Consider the following 18,787-nt stretch of genomic DNA (forward strand, 5'->3'; position numbering starts at 1 on the left):
CCAATACACACATCTATGTAAGTGATAATACAGTCTTCATTACCCTGGGGCTTATCTTTTATACATAGCCTATTAAATGACTCCATTTTCTTTATAGGCAAATTCATTTAGTTTGACAGTATGAAAATGCCACAACAAGATACACTGTGACTTTTCTATGTCTTTTATATGTTTTGCAATATATAGGCCCACGTCTATGTTCAACTAGTGTAAAGTGTTATAATCAAATACAAATTGTGGCTTTTGTCTACACTTTAGAAATAAAAAATAATTTGATATAGCAATCTTTTTAGCCTTTCTACTTTCATTACTATCCTGAGTGTATGAAATACATTTGAAGACTTCTGTTAAACAATTAGTCACAGCAACAAAAGTCTAAGTAATTTTTGTACTATTTTATATTGTTCACTTTTAACACTCAGATATCTTATATTTTCATGTAGTCAGATCTATCAGTCTCTTACAGTTCTAATTTTTTTGAAGAGCTCTTTGTTAGTGAAATTATCTCACTTATTCTTAACAATAATCTAGAAAGGTAGATAGTAGAGCAGCTTTTAAAATCAGGACACCAAGGTTTACAAGCATTGAGTAGATTATGAAAGTCAAAAATATTTGACCAGAGGACAAAAAGTAAGTGGCACAGCCAGAATAAGAATAAACCATTTGAGGCCTGGCATGGTGGCTCACACCTGTAATCCAAGAACTCTGGGAGGCCGAGGCAGGCAGATCTCAAGGTCAGGAGTTCAAGACCAGGCTAGCCAGCATGGTGAAGCCCCATCTCTACTAAAAATACAAAAATTTTTTATTTGGTGGTGCACACCTGTAGCCCCAGCTACTCTGGAGGGTGAGGCAGGAGAGTTCCTTGAGCCCAGCAGGCAGAGGTTGTAGTGAGCCGAGATCACACCATTGCACTCTAGCCTGGACGACAGAGTGAGACTCCATTCAAAATATATATACATATATATTTTTTCTATATATTCAGATTATATATATTTTATATATATATATATATATATTCAGATTATGTATATTTTATATATAATCTGAATATATCAAAATAGTTCCCCAAAGAAAGGAAGGAAAACTAATCTTTTCTAATTTAGTACTCAGGAAAGTTCTTCTGTGAGAACCAAACCAAAGTCCTGAGTTTGGATCCCTTTTCTTACCTTATTCTAAAGGATAGCATAGGGCCAAGAGCTTGACTCCTCAGGCCAATGTCAGCTCTACAGTTTTACTACGTGTGTCTGACCACGTACAAGTTATCTAACTTACCAATGATGATAACAACTTCACTGACTGAAGGATTAATTGAAATAACCTAAACAAAGCACTAAGAAAAGTGCTTAATCATCGAACACATTCAGTAATGTGTAATAACCCTTGTTATTTTTATAGTTACCTCCAGAGCAGGATGATATCATACTAAGAGCATAAGATTTGAAAAGCTAAAATATTTTATAAATCTGTTTGTGTCCATAGTTTTCTGATATTATTTTATAATTTGTGCTTGGTTTTCTTACAAGCATTAATCTTTCCATTTGTTTGTTGTATTTAATGCACTCACGTTTTTTTAAAGCTGTTTCTCTTTTTTTTTGTCTGTTCTGAAATCTAGTGCTGCTTCTAATGAAGTGAGCTGAGATTGCGCCATCGCACTCTAGCCTGGGCAACAGAGTGAAACTCCATCCCTCCCCAAAAAAATATATGTATATATACCATTTGAATATACCAAAATGGTTCCCCAAAGAAAGGAAGGAAATCTAATGTTTATTGACTCTGTCATGTGGCAGGCACTCTCCATATCTTTTCTAATTTAGTACTCAGGAAAGTTCTTATTCCTGTAGGAACAAACCCAAAGTTTACAGATTTTTTTCTTGATACAGTATTTTGGATTTTCTGAATCTTAAAAATGTTCTTTCAAAAAAGTATAAACTTAAGTAGATATCCAACTCAGGAAGAAACTTCTGTTTGTCTTAACTTTCTCCTTTGTTTGTCTTTCAAAGTAATTGATATTTTTTCAGGTTTTTACTAATGATGCATACAAATGTATCAAATGGACTTAATTTTCAATAACAACACAGTCTTCATTACCCTGGGCTTATCTTTTATACATAGCCTATTCAATGACTCAATTTTCTTTATAGGCAAATTCATTTTAGTTTTGACATTGTGAAAAAGCCACAAGAAGATGACATTATAACATCTATGTTTTGCAATATATAAGCCCATGTCTGGTGTTCAACTAGTCTAAAGTGTTATAATCAAAATACAAATTGTGGCCTTTGTCTACACTTTAGAAATAAAAGTAATTTGATATAGAAATATTTTTAGTCCTACTTTCATTAGTATTCTGAGTATATGAAATATATGTGAGGATTTCTTGAACAATTAGTTATGGCAACAAAAGTCTAAGTAATCTAAAATTAATAGAGTTGATTCTTGCTTACTACAATGAGTATCAACTAAAGTCTTACCTTGGCTGGGTGCAGTGATTCACGCCTGTAATTCCAGCACTTGGGAGGCTGAGGCGGGCAGATTGCCTGAGCTCAGGAATTTGAAACTAGCCTGGGCAACATGACAAAACTTTGTATCGACAAAAAATCTAAAACTTTATCTGGTGTTGTGGTGCACACCTGTCCAGCTGCTCGGGAGGCTGAGGCAGGAGAATCACTTGAACCCAGGTGATGGAGGGTGCAGTGAGCCAAGATCTTACCACTACAGTCAGTCTGGGCAATACAGCAAGACTATAAAAAAAAAAAAAAAAAAAAAAAGCCTTACCTTTAGCTATAATAAATTCAAAAAACTAAATTAAAAAGTAAAATTTAAAGATAATGTAGAAGGGTGTTAGCTGGACCATGGTTTTGGCAGAACTAGTCATTACAGGATAAATGATCTTGGATGTTATCTAATATAAACCTTTCATTCTACAGATGAGAGGTACTGAGAGCCAAGTGGCTTGCAGTTAGTGGTGGAAGGTTTGAACCTAACTCATTACCTGATAAAAACATAACATTTTGCATGCTATATGAATAGAACTGTTAAATAAATCAACCAGTGCCCTCACATATGCTCTCTATCTTTCGTCACTTATAAGCTGAATGGAAATAGAATCTTCCCCCCTATAAACACACCAGAAATAATACAAATAAATAATACAAAGAAATATTGTAATCTTTCTTTGTCAAACTGCTGAATATATTAATAGTCTTCATTTTAGCATTGTCAATAGGATCTCAGAAACTGCAACTTTAAGTGAAATGACAAATAACAGAACTAATTTTACAATAGACCAATTGATATAAACGAACTAAGTTCCTAAGGCATGTTTCCTAAGTTCCTAAGGTCACAAAACATCACCAAACTTCTGAATAAAAACCAAAACACTGCAGATATTAAACATTGAAATAAATGTGAGCTACACATATATTTCAGAAAGGTTAACAAAAACAAGTAAGATAATAGGCCAGAGCCTATCCCAGAAGCTCAGGGCACAAGGTAGGCACCAACCCTACACAGGATGCCATCCCATCACAGGGTGCATTCATACACAGCCACACTCATTCAGATAAGAACCATGTAGACACGTCTGTTCACCTAATGAGAACATCTCTGGGATGTGGGAGGAAACCAAATTCCCCACAGAAAATTCTTACAGATATGGGGAGAACATGAGGAATTGATTTTTTTTTCTCATTGTTGGAAGGAAACAACGTTGAAAGAAACAACATTATTTGAGGACCTGATGTATATATTTGGGATTGCAGATCCTTAAATTGTGTAACTTTAAGCATTGAAATGTCATCCAAAAATACAGCTTCTTTTTAGTTATGAGAAAATCTGTTCTATGTAAATGCTAAGGCAGTATAACAGGTACTGCTCAATTGCCCTCCAAAAAAGCATTATCAAATTGCTCTCCTGCCAGGTGGTGAGTTTCCTTACAAAGTCATGAATACGTTTCATTATTAAAATGTTTGAGTATTTTTCTAAATGTGGTGTTCCCCTTTCAAAAAACAACGGCCTGTGAATTTAATTTGTTTCATGATTACTCAGTTGTAGCATCTTAGATTTTGTGACTATTTGAACTCCTGTGAATTAGTTGTGCATATGTTTTGCCCATTTTTCTTTTTTTTTTTTTCTTTTCAACTTTTATTTTAGGTTAAAGGGGTATACGTGCAGATTTGTTACGTGGGTAAATGATGTGTTACAAGGACTCAGAGTACAGATAATTTTGTTACCCAGATAATCAACATACTATTTGATAGGTACTTTTTCATTCCCCACCCTCCTGCCACCCGCCACTTTAAAATAGACCCCAGTGTTTACTGTCCCCTTCTTTGTGTCCATGTGTACTCATTGTTTAGCTCCCACTTATAAGTGAGAACTGTGGTATTTGGTTTTCTCCTCCTGCATTAATTTGCTTGGGATTATGGCCTCCAGCTGCATCAATGTCACTGCAAAGGACATGATTTCATTATTTTTTATGGCTGCATTGTATTCCATGATATATACGCCTATGGTGTATATGAGTCCTTGCCACATTGCTTGTTCTTGTTGGCTTTGTGACATATCAGATGGTTGTAGGGGCATAGCTTTATTTCTGGGTTTTCTAACCTGTTGTTGTGGTCCATGTGTCTGTCTTTGTACCAATACCATTTCTCTTTTAGTTACTGTAGCCTTGAGATATAGTTTGAAGTCAAGTAGTGTGATACCTCCAGCTTATTTCATTTTCTATATCTGCATAGTATTCCATGGTGTATATGTACCACATTTTCTTTATCTAGTGTATCATTGATGGGCATGTAAGTTGATTCCGTGTCTTTGCTATTGTGAATAGCACTTTAATAAACATACACATGCATGTGTATTAATGGTAGGATGATTTATATTCCTTTGGGTATGTAACCAGTAATAAAATGGCTGTGTCGAATGGTAGTTCTGTTTTAAGTTATTTGAGAAATCTCCAAATTTCTTTCCGCAGTGGCTGAACTAATTTACAATCCCACCAGCAGCATATCAGCATTCCTTTTTCTCCACAACCTCACAAGTATCTGTTATTTTTGACTTTTAATGATAGCCATTTTGTTGGTGGAAGTGTAAATTAGTTCAATCATTGTGGAAGACAGTGTGGTGATTCCCCAAACAGCTAAAGACAGAAATGGATTTGACCCAACAATCCTATTACTGGGTACATACCCAAAGGAATATAAATCATTCTATTATAAAGATTGATGCATTTGTATGTTCATTGCAACACTATTCACAATAGCAAAGAAATGAAATCAGCATAAATGCCCATTAATGATACACTGGATAAAGAAAATGTTGTATATATATCCCATTGAATACTATGGACCCATAAAAAAGAACAAGGTCATGTTCTTTTCAGGGACATAGATGGACTGGGTGGCCATTATCCTTAGCAAACTAACACAGGAAGAGAAAACCAAATACCACGTTTTCACTTATAAGTGGAAGCTAAATGATGAGAACACATGGACACAGAGAGGAGAACAACACATACTGGGGCCTATTGTAAGGTGGTGGGTGGGAGAAGAGAGAGGATCAGGAAAAATATGACTATTTTCCCACTTAATACCTGAGTGATGAAATAATCTGTACAACAAACTCCCATGACACAAGTTTACCTATGTAACAAACCTATACATATGCCCCTAAATTTAAAATAAAATTTTTCAAAAAATTAAAACATTTCAAAAGATGTACAGTTATGTTTCTTTTGACATTTGGTCACCCAGTTTACTTCTACAAGGTCAAATATTGTTACTGATTTTCTGTGTATCATAAAAGGGCTAATTTTAAATATTAAAAAGAAATAATGGCCATCCTGACTGATGTGAGATGGTGTCTCATTCTGGTTTTGATTTGCATTTCCCCAATGATTAGTGATGTTGAGCATTTTTATATGCTTGTTGACCACATGTATGTCTCCTTTTGAGAAGTGTCTATTCGTGTGCTTTGCCCATTTTTTAATAGAGTTGTTTTTTTCTTGTTGATTTGTTTGAGTTTCTTAAAGACTTTAGACATTAGACCTTTGTCAGATGCATGGTTTGCAAATATTTTCTCCTGTTCTATAGGTTGTCTGTTTACCCCATTGGTAGTATCTTCTGCTGTGCAGAGAGCTCTTTAGTTTAATAAGGTCCCACTTATCAATTTTTGATTTTGTCGCAATTGCTTTTGGACTCTTCATCATGAAGCCTTTGCATGGGCCAATGTCCAGAGTATTTCCTATATCTTTTTTTATTTTTATTTTATTTTTTTTTTTTGAGATGGAGTTTCGCTCTTGTTGCCCAGGCTGGAGTGCAATGGCGCGATCTCGGCTCACCGTAACCTCCGCCTCCTGGGTTCAGGCAATTCTCCTGCCTCAGCCTCCTGAGTAGCTGGGATTACAGGCACGCGCCACCATGCCCAGCTGATTTTTTTGTATTTTTAGTAGAGACGGGGTTTCACCATGTTGACCAGGTTCGGCCGGGCGCGGTGGCTCAAACCTGTAATCCCAGCACTTTGGGAGGCCGAGGCGGGTGGATCACGAGGTCAAGAGATCCTATATCTTTTTCTAGGGGCTTTATAGTTTTCAGTTTTACATTTAAGTCTTTAATCCATTTGAATTGATTTTTGTATATTGTGCAAGGAAGGGGTCCAGCACCAATCTTCTGCATATGGTTAGCCAGTTATCTCAGCACAGTTTATTGAATAGGGAGTCCTTTACCAGTTGCTTGTTTTTGTCAACTTTATCAAAGACCAGATGGTTATAGGTGTGCAATTTTATTTCTGGATTCTCTAACCTGTTCTATTGTTCTATATGTCTGTTTTTATACTAGTACCATCTTATTTTAGTTACCGTAGCCTTGTATAGTTTGAAGTTGGGTAGTGTGATGTCTCTGGATTCACTTTTTTTGCTTAGGATTGCTTTGGCTATTCGGGCTCTTTTTTGGTTCCAAATGAATTTTAGAATTCTTCTTTTCTAATTCTGTGAAAAATTTCATTGGTAGTTTAATAAGAATAGCACTGAATCTGTAAATAGCCTTGGGGAATATGGCCATTTTAACAGTATTGATTCTTTCTATCCATGAGCATGGAATGTTTTTTCATTTGGGTCATCTCTGATTTCTTTCAGCAGTGTTTTGTAATTCTTGTTGCAGAGATTTTTTACCTCGCTGGTTAGCTGTATTCCTAGATATCTTGTTCTTGTTGTGGCAGTTTTGAGTGAGATCACATTCTTGATTGGTTCTCAGCTTGTACATTATTGATGTATAAAAATACTGATTTTGTATCCTAAAACTGCTGAAGTTGTTTATAAGATTTAGAAGCCTCTAGGCAGAGACTATGAGGTTTCCTAGGTATAGTATCTACATACTATTCTGGGTATAGCATTTCCAGGTATAGTATAATCTGCGAAGAGAAATAGTTTGACTTCCTCTCTTCCTAACTGGATTGCTTTTATTTCATTCTCTTGCCTGATTGCTCTTGCTAGGACTTTCAGTACTATGGTTGAATAGGAGTGGTGAAAGTGGGCATCCTTGTCTTATTCCAGTTCTTAAAAGGAATGCTTCCAGCTTTTGCCTATTTAGTATGATGATGTTGACTGTGGGTTCATTGCCCATTTTTCTATTAGGGTCTATGAGGAAAGAGAAATCACATAGTAATTGGAATAGGGACAGTTTATTATTAACTACGCCAGGGATTTGAGTAACAAGGTATTGGCTAGTAAGACGTAAAGACATCCTTAAAGAATATAGGAATACCACCTATGGCTATAATAGATCATCCCCTTAAGCCTGTCTCCTCCTTATTTTCTTGCCACAGGGCTGAGATCTAGACCTTTTTAGAACCTAGAGAAGTCGCTGTGATGCTGTGTCTGCAGAATTTGCTGAAAATCTACCCTCCAAATTTGCAGGAGATCCATCCCCTACGGTGCATGGGGAGATATCTTGCCAAAGAGATTCTGCTATGAAACTGCCCCAGGGATATGCTAGGGAACCTAATGGCAACTAGGTGCTGCTGACTGCATGAACTATAAGGACCCTGATACTGGAGATGCCACCTGGAATGCAGGAACCTAGAGCCAGAGCTAAAGCCACCAGTACATACTCTTAAGATCTTGCTGGGAAGAGCCACAGAAACCAGGAAGAAAAGCACCTTCAGCTTGCAATATGTCTTTAGCACACTCTACTGACAAAGTTTAACATGGTGCTACCTGGCAAAGGAAAAATATATTAAAGGTCCACCTCCATTTTCTGTGGAGCAACAGTGAAAGAGGAATTGGAGCTAATGGGTAATAAAGTGATAATTGGCACTGAGAATCACTTTAGTAAACCTGGATTTTACTCTTGTGCATGACTTGAGATAATCTTAAATAGTATTTTTTGTATAGATAAAATTGGAAACAATTTAAAGATCCGTCAATAAAGAAATGATTGAATAAACTATGGTACTTCCATACTGTAGATTACTATGCAGCAGTAATAGAGGCATATCTAGATATATGTACCAATATTGTAAGCTCCCTAAATCATATTGTTGAAGGAAAGTTGACATAAAATTTTAAGCTACAAAACACTACTATATATTACAGTATGTACACACACATGCACACACATATAATGTATTCAGAAATAGGAGTCCTCATAAGATTACTTTATAACAATCATTTTATTAACATCCATTTGCAAACTAATATTTAGTATGTTAAAACACCTCATGTATCTTAACTGTATTAGAAAGGTCTTCATGTAATTTTTTTTGCACTGTTGTAGCTAACCTCTTAGTTATAGATGGCACAGAAATAAAGCTTACCTTAGGCCCAATAATTCAAACCTGAAATTGGTAAAATTGTTTGTAACTTCACATAATAAAAATTTGTGCGTGTATTTTATTGTTCTTTTAGGCAGAGGTTGAAAAGATAATTGCAGTTGCCTGGGACATTTTTCAGCCCCTTCTCTTTGGGCTAATTGGAGCAGAGGTTTCTATTGCATCTCTCAGACCAGAAACTGTAGGTAAGAATTTCAAAGTGTACTTTTGTTAAAATTTACTTTTTTTGGTCATCCTACTTAACAATAAAATCTACTTTTTATATTCAATTGAAATATCTCCAGTAGGTATGTGTCCAGTGGTTCCACTTGTCACAATTATATAAAAGGTTAATTATACTCTAAGTTTTTTAGAGTAGTTGGTTAGAAAACTGGCCAGATGTGGTGGCTCATGCCTGTAATCCCAGCACTTTGGGAGGCTGAGGTGGGCAGATCACCTGAGGTCGGGAGTTCAAGACTAGCCTGACAAATATGGAGAAATCCCATTGCTACTAAAAATACAAAATTAGCTGGGCATGGTGGCACATGCTTGTAATCCCAGCTACTCAGAGGCTAAGGCCAGAGATTTGCTTCAACCTGGGAGGCGGAGGTTGCAGTGAGCAGAGATTGCGCCATTGTACTGCAGCCTGGGCAACAAGAGCAAAACTCCTCTCAAAAAGAAAGAAAGGAAAAAAGAAAGTAATGCTTGTTCATCTAAGACAGTATATTTGACACATTTAATCTTGTTCCTTGTGTATAAAAGTGATACTGCTGACTACTACCCAGAAAATTCAGGCCTTACAATTCTTTTTCCAAGAGTAAGAATATTCATCTAGCCTTGTCCTGAACAACAGCCAGAATTTTAAAGACAACTAGTTAGTTCTATAGTTTGTACTCATGGGATAGAAATCCCTGGTTGTTGATTAATTATTTATTGATATGTTCAAAAGCCATCATCTTAAAACTCTCTTGATTCACAACACTGCACTTAAAAATTAATTTGCCTACATGTACTCATTATTTCCTCCTTTCCGTTCATCACAATATTCTTCCATCCATACTAGGAATCCCATCTCCTGCTACCTCCTTCTGAATCTTACATATGGATTCTTTCCTTTTCCCATACATCTTAAATATCATATCACAATCTTCTTCACTTCAGAATTTAGTCTCCAGTCTCTCTCTTATCATAAAAAAAAAGGTTCTCTTCTGACACATGCTTCAACATGGATGAACCTTGAGAACATTATGCTAAGTGAAATAAGCCAGTCACAAAAAGACTAATCTTGTATGATTCCACTTACATGAGGTATCTAGAGTAGTCAAACTTATAGAGACAAAAAGTAGAATGGAATTTGCCAGGGGCTGGGAGTAGAGGGAAATGGATTGTTGTTGTTTAATGGATATAGAGTTTAAATTTTGCAAGATGAAAAAATTCTGGAGATTGGTTGCATAATAGTATGAATATACTTAATGATACTAACTGTACACATAAAAATGGTTAAGTTGGTGAATGTTATGTGCATTTTACTATAATTAAAATAATTCATATTAAAATAATATGTTAAAATTATATATATAATTTCTCTATTTCACTTCCCCCCATCCCTACCATGCTACCTCTCTTGTCTTTTCAAACTTTTCAAAAGAGGTTACTACATTCCCCTTTTTACTTCAGTTCTCATTTACTTCAGTTCCTCAATACATTTTAGCCCAGCTTCTGCCTATCACACAACCTTTTAAGCTCTTACCAAGGTAATATTGCTAAATCCAGTCTTTGTTTTCCTTTCGCTCTCAGCAGCATTTGCTGTTTTTGACTTTTTAACCCTCCTTTATATCAAGTTCTTAAACTTCATATTTCCCAATGCTGTTTGAGCCTTTCCTTACACAATATGTAGCTTAAACTCTGCCCTTTATCAAAGTTCTTTCCAAAGCCTTTATTTAGACAGCACCACTTGTATGTCCTGTTAAACTTCAAACTCAACTAAAACTTGCTTCTCATCCTCTTCTCAAACTTTCAGTATTTCCTTCTGGAATAAAGGGTATCAACTCTTTATCTTGTTCTTCAGGCTACAGATATTTTTGAATACTTTAAAACCTTGGAGAAATACCTTTCAACAAAGAGCCACAAAACTTTCCCATAAGAAAACCCTATGGCAAATTTACAACAGATCCTCCTTCAATGTCTGATGTTTTACCAGGTCTTTGAATTTGAGAAAAGTATTTATCCTTTCCGAGCTTCTGGTTTTTTCAGCTATAAAATAATAATTTTCCCACAGGTTGTAAGAATTAAGTAAAATAATATATTTAAATCTTAGTACAGCACTTGGCACAGAGTAAACACTCAACAAATGTTACTTAAAAAAAAAAACACCCTAATACTCAAGAGTCACCTTAGCTGTGCCGCTCTTAGGTCTAGTAGCATGCAGCAGCACTAGTCACAGTCCCTTGTTTGGCAAGTGATGATCAACTCATCCTTATCAGCAAAGAGTTCTACAGGACTAAATGGAGTAGCTGTGTATGTTAACTAGGTATAATTGGGACCAGTGTGCACATCAATATGGTGAAACAGTTGGAGACTGCCAGTGTCTATTCTGTTTGGTCATGGCCAGCCAGCTCTGATTGGCAAATTCCCTCCGTACCAGCTCATAAATGTTTTGGATATCATTTCTGGTCTTATATCCTGTAAAGAATTCTTGACTTTGTGGGTGAAAATATTATTTTCCCTCTTTTATGTCCTCAGTTTGTCTATACCTCACTTACTGTATAGCCTATGAATTAGTTGTTTATGTTTCTGTCTTCCTCTGATTTTGAGGCAAAGTCTATACATTATTCATTTATGAGTACCCAGTACTTAAAGCTTATTACTTATCATGTAATCATCATTTAATAAATTCTTCTTACACACATGGAAAAGTGTGGTTCTTGCTGTAAAGCATAAGACATATATAACATTCAAGTCTTCTGTATAAAGATTCAAATATGCTAATTTCTGATTTTAAGCTAGGGAAACACCTTATTTTAAACAAATAGCCTGATTGATCCATAATATTGTTTTGATATATTCTGCCTAAACATTTGTATTTGTACTTTTTTAATGTTTTAAAAATTATTGATGGTTATTTTGAATTAGTAACCATGAGATGCAGTTTCTCTCCTATTATTTCTAAAAATTGAACATTTCTTACAGGCCTTTGTGTTGCCACCGTAGGCATTGCAGTGTTAATACGAATTTTGACTACCTTTCTGATGGTGTGTTTTGCTGGTTTTAACTTAAAGGAAAAGATATTTATATCTTTTGCATGGCTTCCAAAGGCCACAGTTCAGGTATGATGGCTAGGATGGCTTAGCATTTTAACTGCTATTTCTGTATGATACCTTTAAATATTAAATAAGAATGCTTATTTAAATTTAGCAGAAATAGTTGAAGTTGGATTTATGCAAAGAGTTTATCCTAATCTATTATTTAAAAGCTGTATTTTTGGTATATTCATTCTTTAAATGTGATCGCTTGTTAAATTTCCTTAGATAACCAGAGCACAAGTAAAAATCCAGTAAATCCCTATTCTAATAGAAAGCAGTAGTAGCTGGAGAGAAGAGTTTGAATTTCTTCAGTCAACCCTCTCCAAGTCACCCAAGGAAAGAGTTCGTATTAATACTTATTAACTCTTCATGTTAATAAGAGAGTAAAATAGAAATAGCATGACTCACCTTAATATTTGGTGATACTTTAATGTTAATATGATTGATGATCAGTTGAGCTTGACCAGAGTGTTTATATATAATGGAGAAAAGATTTATTGAAAAAAAAAAAACTCAGAAAGAGCTTTATTGATTTCCTAGATTATTAGTTGTTATTAATTATTTAAAATTCACTGAACCTCCTGGAAAATGTCTCAATCACTTGACTGAAAATGTGTGCATTCTAATAAACGTGTGATAAATAAAGCAATTATAGATAGGTGCTTGAATTTGTTGACCATGCATTTGTTTGAAAACCTATGATTGCTAATTAAATTTGAACTGTATAGATTATGATTTGTTGCAAATGTGATGTATCTTCAGTTGTACTGTATATTTTCAGACTGATTACATTAAACAACATTTAACTGTTTTGTCCCAGATTATTATATAAATAAATATTCAAATTTCTAAGGAATTTTGAGGAATTAAAATCAAGTGTTTTTCATTTGGTAGGCTTTAGGGGATGTGTATGCTCAGTAATTATATTCCAGATTTCAGTTATGCTCTATTCATTTGGGCATTACTCCAGAGTTGTTTTTTCCCCAATTTGATTTTCAAAAATGTCTGAAACATAATGGCTAAGAGTTCTATAAAAAGATCTCTGGACAACATTGTGACCAGCCAAACTTCAGGATTTCTATTACAGAAGGGAAAGGGGCATTTTGTGAGCAACTAGTAGTTTCTGCCATTGTGTTGGATGTACACTATTTTCTTTTTCATTGTCTTGGAGGCTAACACTGTTGTGCTCTGTGGAATAAGGTATAACCAGATTAATTACATTTTTCCCTTCTGCACTGATAACATTGCATTTTGCCTCTAAAAGAAACTGAAAGTTTTCATAATATTTTCCAGTAGATACATTCTAAATAAAACATTTCACCAACTTGTGAGGCAAAGAGTTGACCAAATACCTAATAAGATCAACTTCAGGTTGTCAAGGTGTCCACTATTTTCATGTTTCATGATGTTTGACAATGCGTTTAAGCTCTAAAGCAGTATATATTTATTTAAAATTTAACAGTTTTCAATAGATATCACTGCATGTTCTTCATCTTATTTTTTAATTCCAAATTCCTAAAGATAAAAGGAGATGACCAGTAATTTTCATCTTTATTCAGGAAAAATTTAATACATAGAACTTCACATTATATTTAATTAATATTGTGAGTCTGGATTTGCTTTGTGTTTTGAAATGTATTTTCTTGATGTTTTTGTAACCCTACCTTATACAGATAGGTACAAATGAGTCATTAGTATGTCCCCATGCAAGGGCAGAAAGAGTTTTTAGATCATCAGAACCAGCCAGTCTGAGCACAGTCACTCACACCTGTAATCCCAGCACTTTGGGATGCTAAGAAGGGAGGATCACTTGAGGCCAGCAGTTCAAGACCAATCTGGGCGACACACAAGGGTCTCTAAAAAAGTAAAACAAAACAAAACCAAAAAGAAGACTAAAACAACTTTCTTAGTTGAGCAAAAGAACAATCAATTTGTTTTTGCAAACAATAAAAAAATTCACTTTTTAAATATGTGCTTGTCTTATAATGATTCCATCTTTATCCTTAAACTTTTATAGGCTGCAATAGGATCTGTGGCTTTGGACACAGCAAGGTCACATGGAGAGAAACAATTAGAAGACTATGGAATGGACGTGTTGACAGTGGCATTTTTGTCCATCCTCATCACAGCCCCAATTGGAAGTCTCCTTATTGGTTTACTAGGCCCCAGGCTTCTCCAGAAAGTTGAACATCAAAATAATGATGAAGAAGTTCAAGGAGAGACTTCTGTGCAAGTTTAAAGGTGAAAAGAATGCCGAACATAATGGTTAAAAAGCTGCTACTTTTTTCAAGATGTATATTGAAAAATGTAATGTTTAAACTTAAAATGTAATAGAACCAAGTGTAGCCATTTCTTTAAACAGCATTTTTAGCCCTTACTCTTTCCATGTGGGTGGTAATGGTCTACGTCACCAACCCCAATCTCTCTACCTTTTTTTTTCAAACAGCCCTTTATTAACCATTTTAATTTGAATAAGGACATATCTACTTTAATGTACTACCACAGTTTACAGGTAACATGGGAAACATCAGTTTCAGTATCCTTTTCAGCTGGGATTACTCTTTTAACTTTCACAGTTTCATGATTCATTTTTGCTCAGGCTCTGATGCCTTGAATTGGTTTTGGGTCTTCTTATTTTATTTTGTTTTTGTTGTTAAACATCATAATGCCATCTCTCATGAATTTCTACCCTCATTTTCCCTAATAATCTGCCTCTTCTTTCTACCTCCTTCAGTACCTTTCTCTGAATTACTGTAACTGATTGGTCCCACCAAAATTGTAAAGTACATGAAGTATCTTCATCGGTTCATCCTCTTGCCTCCTCTAGATGTCAAAAAACTTTATCCTGACCCCTAGCTGACCACCCAGGTTCTTTTATTTCAGTGGCCTGTGTGACTCGACCTTCCCCAAGGAGTGCCCTAATCCGGCCCTTTTTCAAATTTGTTTCTTATGACCCATATCTTTAGGTTCTTCCCATTTCTAGGCAGGAGATAGATAAGTCTCAAATCTATGCCAGACTCATAAATATTATATTAGGGTAATGTGCTACAATGAAGAAAGGAAAAATACAGTGCCTAAAAGAAAATAGAATTCTGTTTCCCTCTAATGAAACTGGCTGGTTAGTTGATTGATACTAACAGGGTTACTCTGCTCATGGCTCATGAGGTCTGCTCAGAGTCCCATGTCTTTCTGTCCTGAAGCTCTGCCAGCTTAGGACATGGCTTAACCTATTTATGCCAGAGCTTGCAAATTTTTTTGTGTGAAAAATCAGACCTTGGCAATAACCTTGAGCAGTAGGATATAAATAACTCCCACAAGCATAGCATTCCAATAATGGAACACTAGGCATAAATGGGTTAAAAATGAATCTCTACCATGTCTCCATTCTAGCTCTCAAAGAAGGAAAATGCAAGTAAAGCAGTTTATTTTTGAGGAAGTGATATGGAAGTTGGACATGTCTTTTCTCCTGCACTTATTGGTGATGATCACATTAAGCTGTGAAGCAGCTAAGTGTTGTCTCTAGCTAAGCATTCATACTCCTAGGAGTAACAAAACGTAAGATTTTGGGGGCCAGAGTTTCCACTGTGTTGTCTGTTACCATCACTTAGTAGCATATTCTTACATGTAAACAAAAGCTTTTGAAAGACATTGCCTTAAACCAAAAGAATGACTTATATGGCAGGAATTTCAGAAATTGTTACATGCCAGCAGAGAAAATATAAGAAGAAAGGCTTCTCTGCATCATATTTTGTCCTACTTTGTAACAGGCCGTTTCTGCTTTTGTGTATCACTCGTAAGTTACTCTCTTCACTCTAGGTCATCTTCTGTGTAGTTGCTAAAATAATCACATTCACATAAAGTTTACAGTTTTTACCATATTATCTGTGTACCTGAAGTATTTATTATATACTTGTCATATCCTATCTAAACTTCTTGACCTAGAATTCAAAGTTCATTTTAATCTTGAGGTAGACATTAAATATATATTAGATGAATGAATTATGAATGTCCTAATCCCAACAAGCTGATCTGCATAAATAAAGCCTGTCCATTCCTCTCTTCATTAGACTTCTGTTCAAGCTTTATCCACCATGCCTTTCACCTCTGTTCAAAACTAGTTTAATATTCACCTCTTCTAAATGACCTTCAATTTTATGTCCACCTGATTTTGGTTACCCTATGGTGCTGTACTCCTTTAGTGTTTATGCTCTTAATTTGGACTTGATTAATTTTTACCAAAGGTCAGATAAGTATTTTGAACCGAACTTCATTGGTCAGGTACACTTTACTGGAGGCACCATAAACTTAATAATCATCTGGTCCTCTATTTTTGCAGGCTCTGTAAGTAGATGCATTCAAAAAATACTTACTGAAAGCTTTTGAGATCCAGGCACATCATCAAGAATAATATTGTTCCTGTCCTTAAAAATTTAACAGTCCAGTAGAGAAGACAGACAATTAAACAGGAGAATACAAAACAATATGATAAGTGCTATTATACAGTTTCTACAGGGGTTCCAGGGAACTCATAGCAGAAGCACTCAATCAATCCAAGGCTGGTGGAGTTTAGGCACAGCTTCCCAGAGAAATTAGGACATTGGCTGAGGGCTGATTAGGACTTACCCAGCAAAAGGGATGTGAGGCTAAAAGGTGTTACACTTCATGCTGTTTCCCAGGTCTTCAGTGGCATTTTCTCCAAGTAACAAGCTTGGAATACTTATTAACTTATACAAAATACAGTTAGTATAACTAAATCAGAATGCTATTGAAAACATTTAGAGCCCCAGGGAAAATTAGAAATGGAAGTCCACAGAGTATAGAATTGATTGAAGGGCAACTCAAGCCATTGCCAATATCTGTTTCATTTTACAGGGCATGCAGCAAGTTCTTTTCTATCTCTAAGAGGGCAGCCACTGTCTAAATCTCTGTGAGTGCCCAGTGCTGGCCTTTTGACTTCCTCTATTGAATCTCTGAAATTTGTGCCTATTCCTGGAAGCTCTTTGTAGGAATGTATTAAGTGCTATAAGACTATGTTGCTATTATATATCATGGAGATGGTGCAGTCAAGAATGACAGAAGCTGACCATTCAGCAGGGCTCACCATGTGAAGGCCGGGGTTTGTCACCACATTGAAAGCCACATGTCTTTACTTCGTTGGTGAAATTAGAGTTAACCTCATAGAGTACTGACCAACCAAACCTAGCCACACTTAAACCACAGATAGAAACAATTACTATAACCTTTGGACCCCTTATACATACTTCTGTCAGAGCACATATAACACTTTTTTTCCATTTATTTACGTGTTTGTCTCTTATTAAATCAGTCCCTATGGGTAGGAACCTTGTCTTAAGTATCTTTGAACAACAGCATTTTTCACAGGGCATAGAGCATAGTAGACATTTAATAAACATTTACTGACTAAATTTGAGAGGAATGGAATTCTCTCTCAATATCAGAAAACTACTTGCCACACAGCAGTTCAGGTCTTAGTCCGCTTAGTCTGTCTTAATCAGCTTGGGCTGCTATAACAAAATACCATACACTGGGTAGCTTACACAACAGAAACATATTTCCATTAAAGGCTGGAATTTCAAGGTCAGGATGCCAGCATTGTTGGGCTCTCATGAAGTCTCTCTTCCTGGCTTGCAAGCTCTCTGGTGTCTCTTCTTATAAAGGCACTCTAATCACATTATGAAGGTCCTACCCTCATGAGACTGAGGCATGAGAATTGCTTGAACCCAGGAGGCAGAGGCTGCAGTGAGCTGAGATCACTCCACTGCACTCCAGCCTGGCAAATCCCCATATCCAAATACATCACATTGGAGGTTAGGGCTTCAACATATGAATTTGTGGGGAAGGACATAATTCAGTCCCTGACAGAAGTGTCATATTTCATTTTTCTCTTTGGTATTAACTTCGAATCACCTTGATTGACCTTGATGTCCTCAAAATTACCTCAGGTGTATATTTGCAAATGATCTCATCTACTACATTCTTTAAAAATAGTATTGATTACTTTTTCTGATTATAAAATAACACATTTTCATTGCAGAAAATTTAGAACACAGAAAAATACAAAGAAGAAAACTGAAACTACTTTAATATAAACATCTATTTTGTTTTGATTCTTGTAAATTGGACTGCAGTTTTGGGGGATGTATTATTTTCAGAAAGATATATCATGTACTGAATTCATTGGGTGAAAGGTCTACTTCATGTTTGACTTTTATGATGCTATGTAGATTGAAGAATTTTGTTGTACATAATGAATGCTAAGCCTTAAAAAAAGCATATGTTTATATTCAATACTCATTTTGTAGTGAATAAAACACAAATCCCTGCCTTCATGGAGCTTGTTTTAAAATCCATTTACTCCCTCACTCAGAATATATTATAACACGCCTACTATGTGCCAGGTCCTGTACCACCTACTAGGGAATACAGTGATGAACAAGATATTTAAAGGATCGATTTTCAATAGAATTTGAATTCTCGGGGAAAATTGACACTGTGAGCAACACAAATATGAATAAGACATGATACTTGCCTTTAAGAACCTTAGAAGGAAATAAGATATGTACAAATAGCTATATTGCAAGTGAATAATTCAAAAGTGTTCTTAGTGTAGAAGTTGAAGAAATCTTAGAGGAGCTGATACTTGAACTAGACCTTCAATA

At 35.5% G+C, this 18,787-nt stretch overlaps 1 protein-coding gene across 5 annotated transcripts in view; it reads left to right on the forward strand.

Annotated features, from left to right (window-relative positions):
- Positions 1 to 15,218, forward strand: part of SLC9B2 (solute carrier family 9 member B2) — a 52,760-nt gene extending 37,542 nt beyond the window's left edge. For 4 of the 5 annotated variants that reach the window (XM_017508642.2, XM_037731410.1, XM_017508641.2 and 1 more), the window contains exons 10-12: positions 8,903 to 9,011; positions 11,995 to 12,131; positions 14,125 to 15,218. In XM_017508642.2, coding sequence (XP_017364131.1) covers positions 8,903 to 9,011; positions 11,995 to 12,131; positions 14,125 to 14,346 — 468 coding nt within the window. In that variant the 3' untranslated portion in view covers positions 14,347 to 15,218. The remainder of the gene's footprint in view (positions 1 to 8,902; positions 9,012 to 11,994; positions 12,132 to 14,124) is intronic. The other variant, XM_017508644.2, reaches the window with a different exon arrangement.
- The last annotated feature ends 3,569 nt before the right edge of the window (positions 15,219 to 18,787 follow it).

This window comes from Cebus imitator, unplaced genomic scaffold (genome assembly GCF_001604975.1).
Source record: "Cebus imitator isolate Cc_AM_T3 unplaced genomic scaffold, Cebus_imitator-1.0 Scaffold397, whole genome shotgun sequence".
Lineage (NCBI taxonomy): Eukaryota > Metazoa > Chordata > Mammalia > Primates > Cebidae > Cebus > Cebus imitator.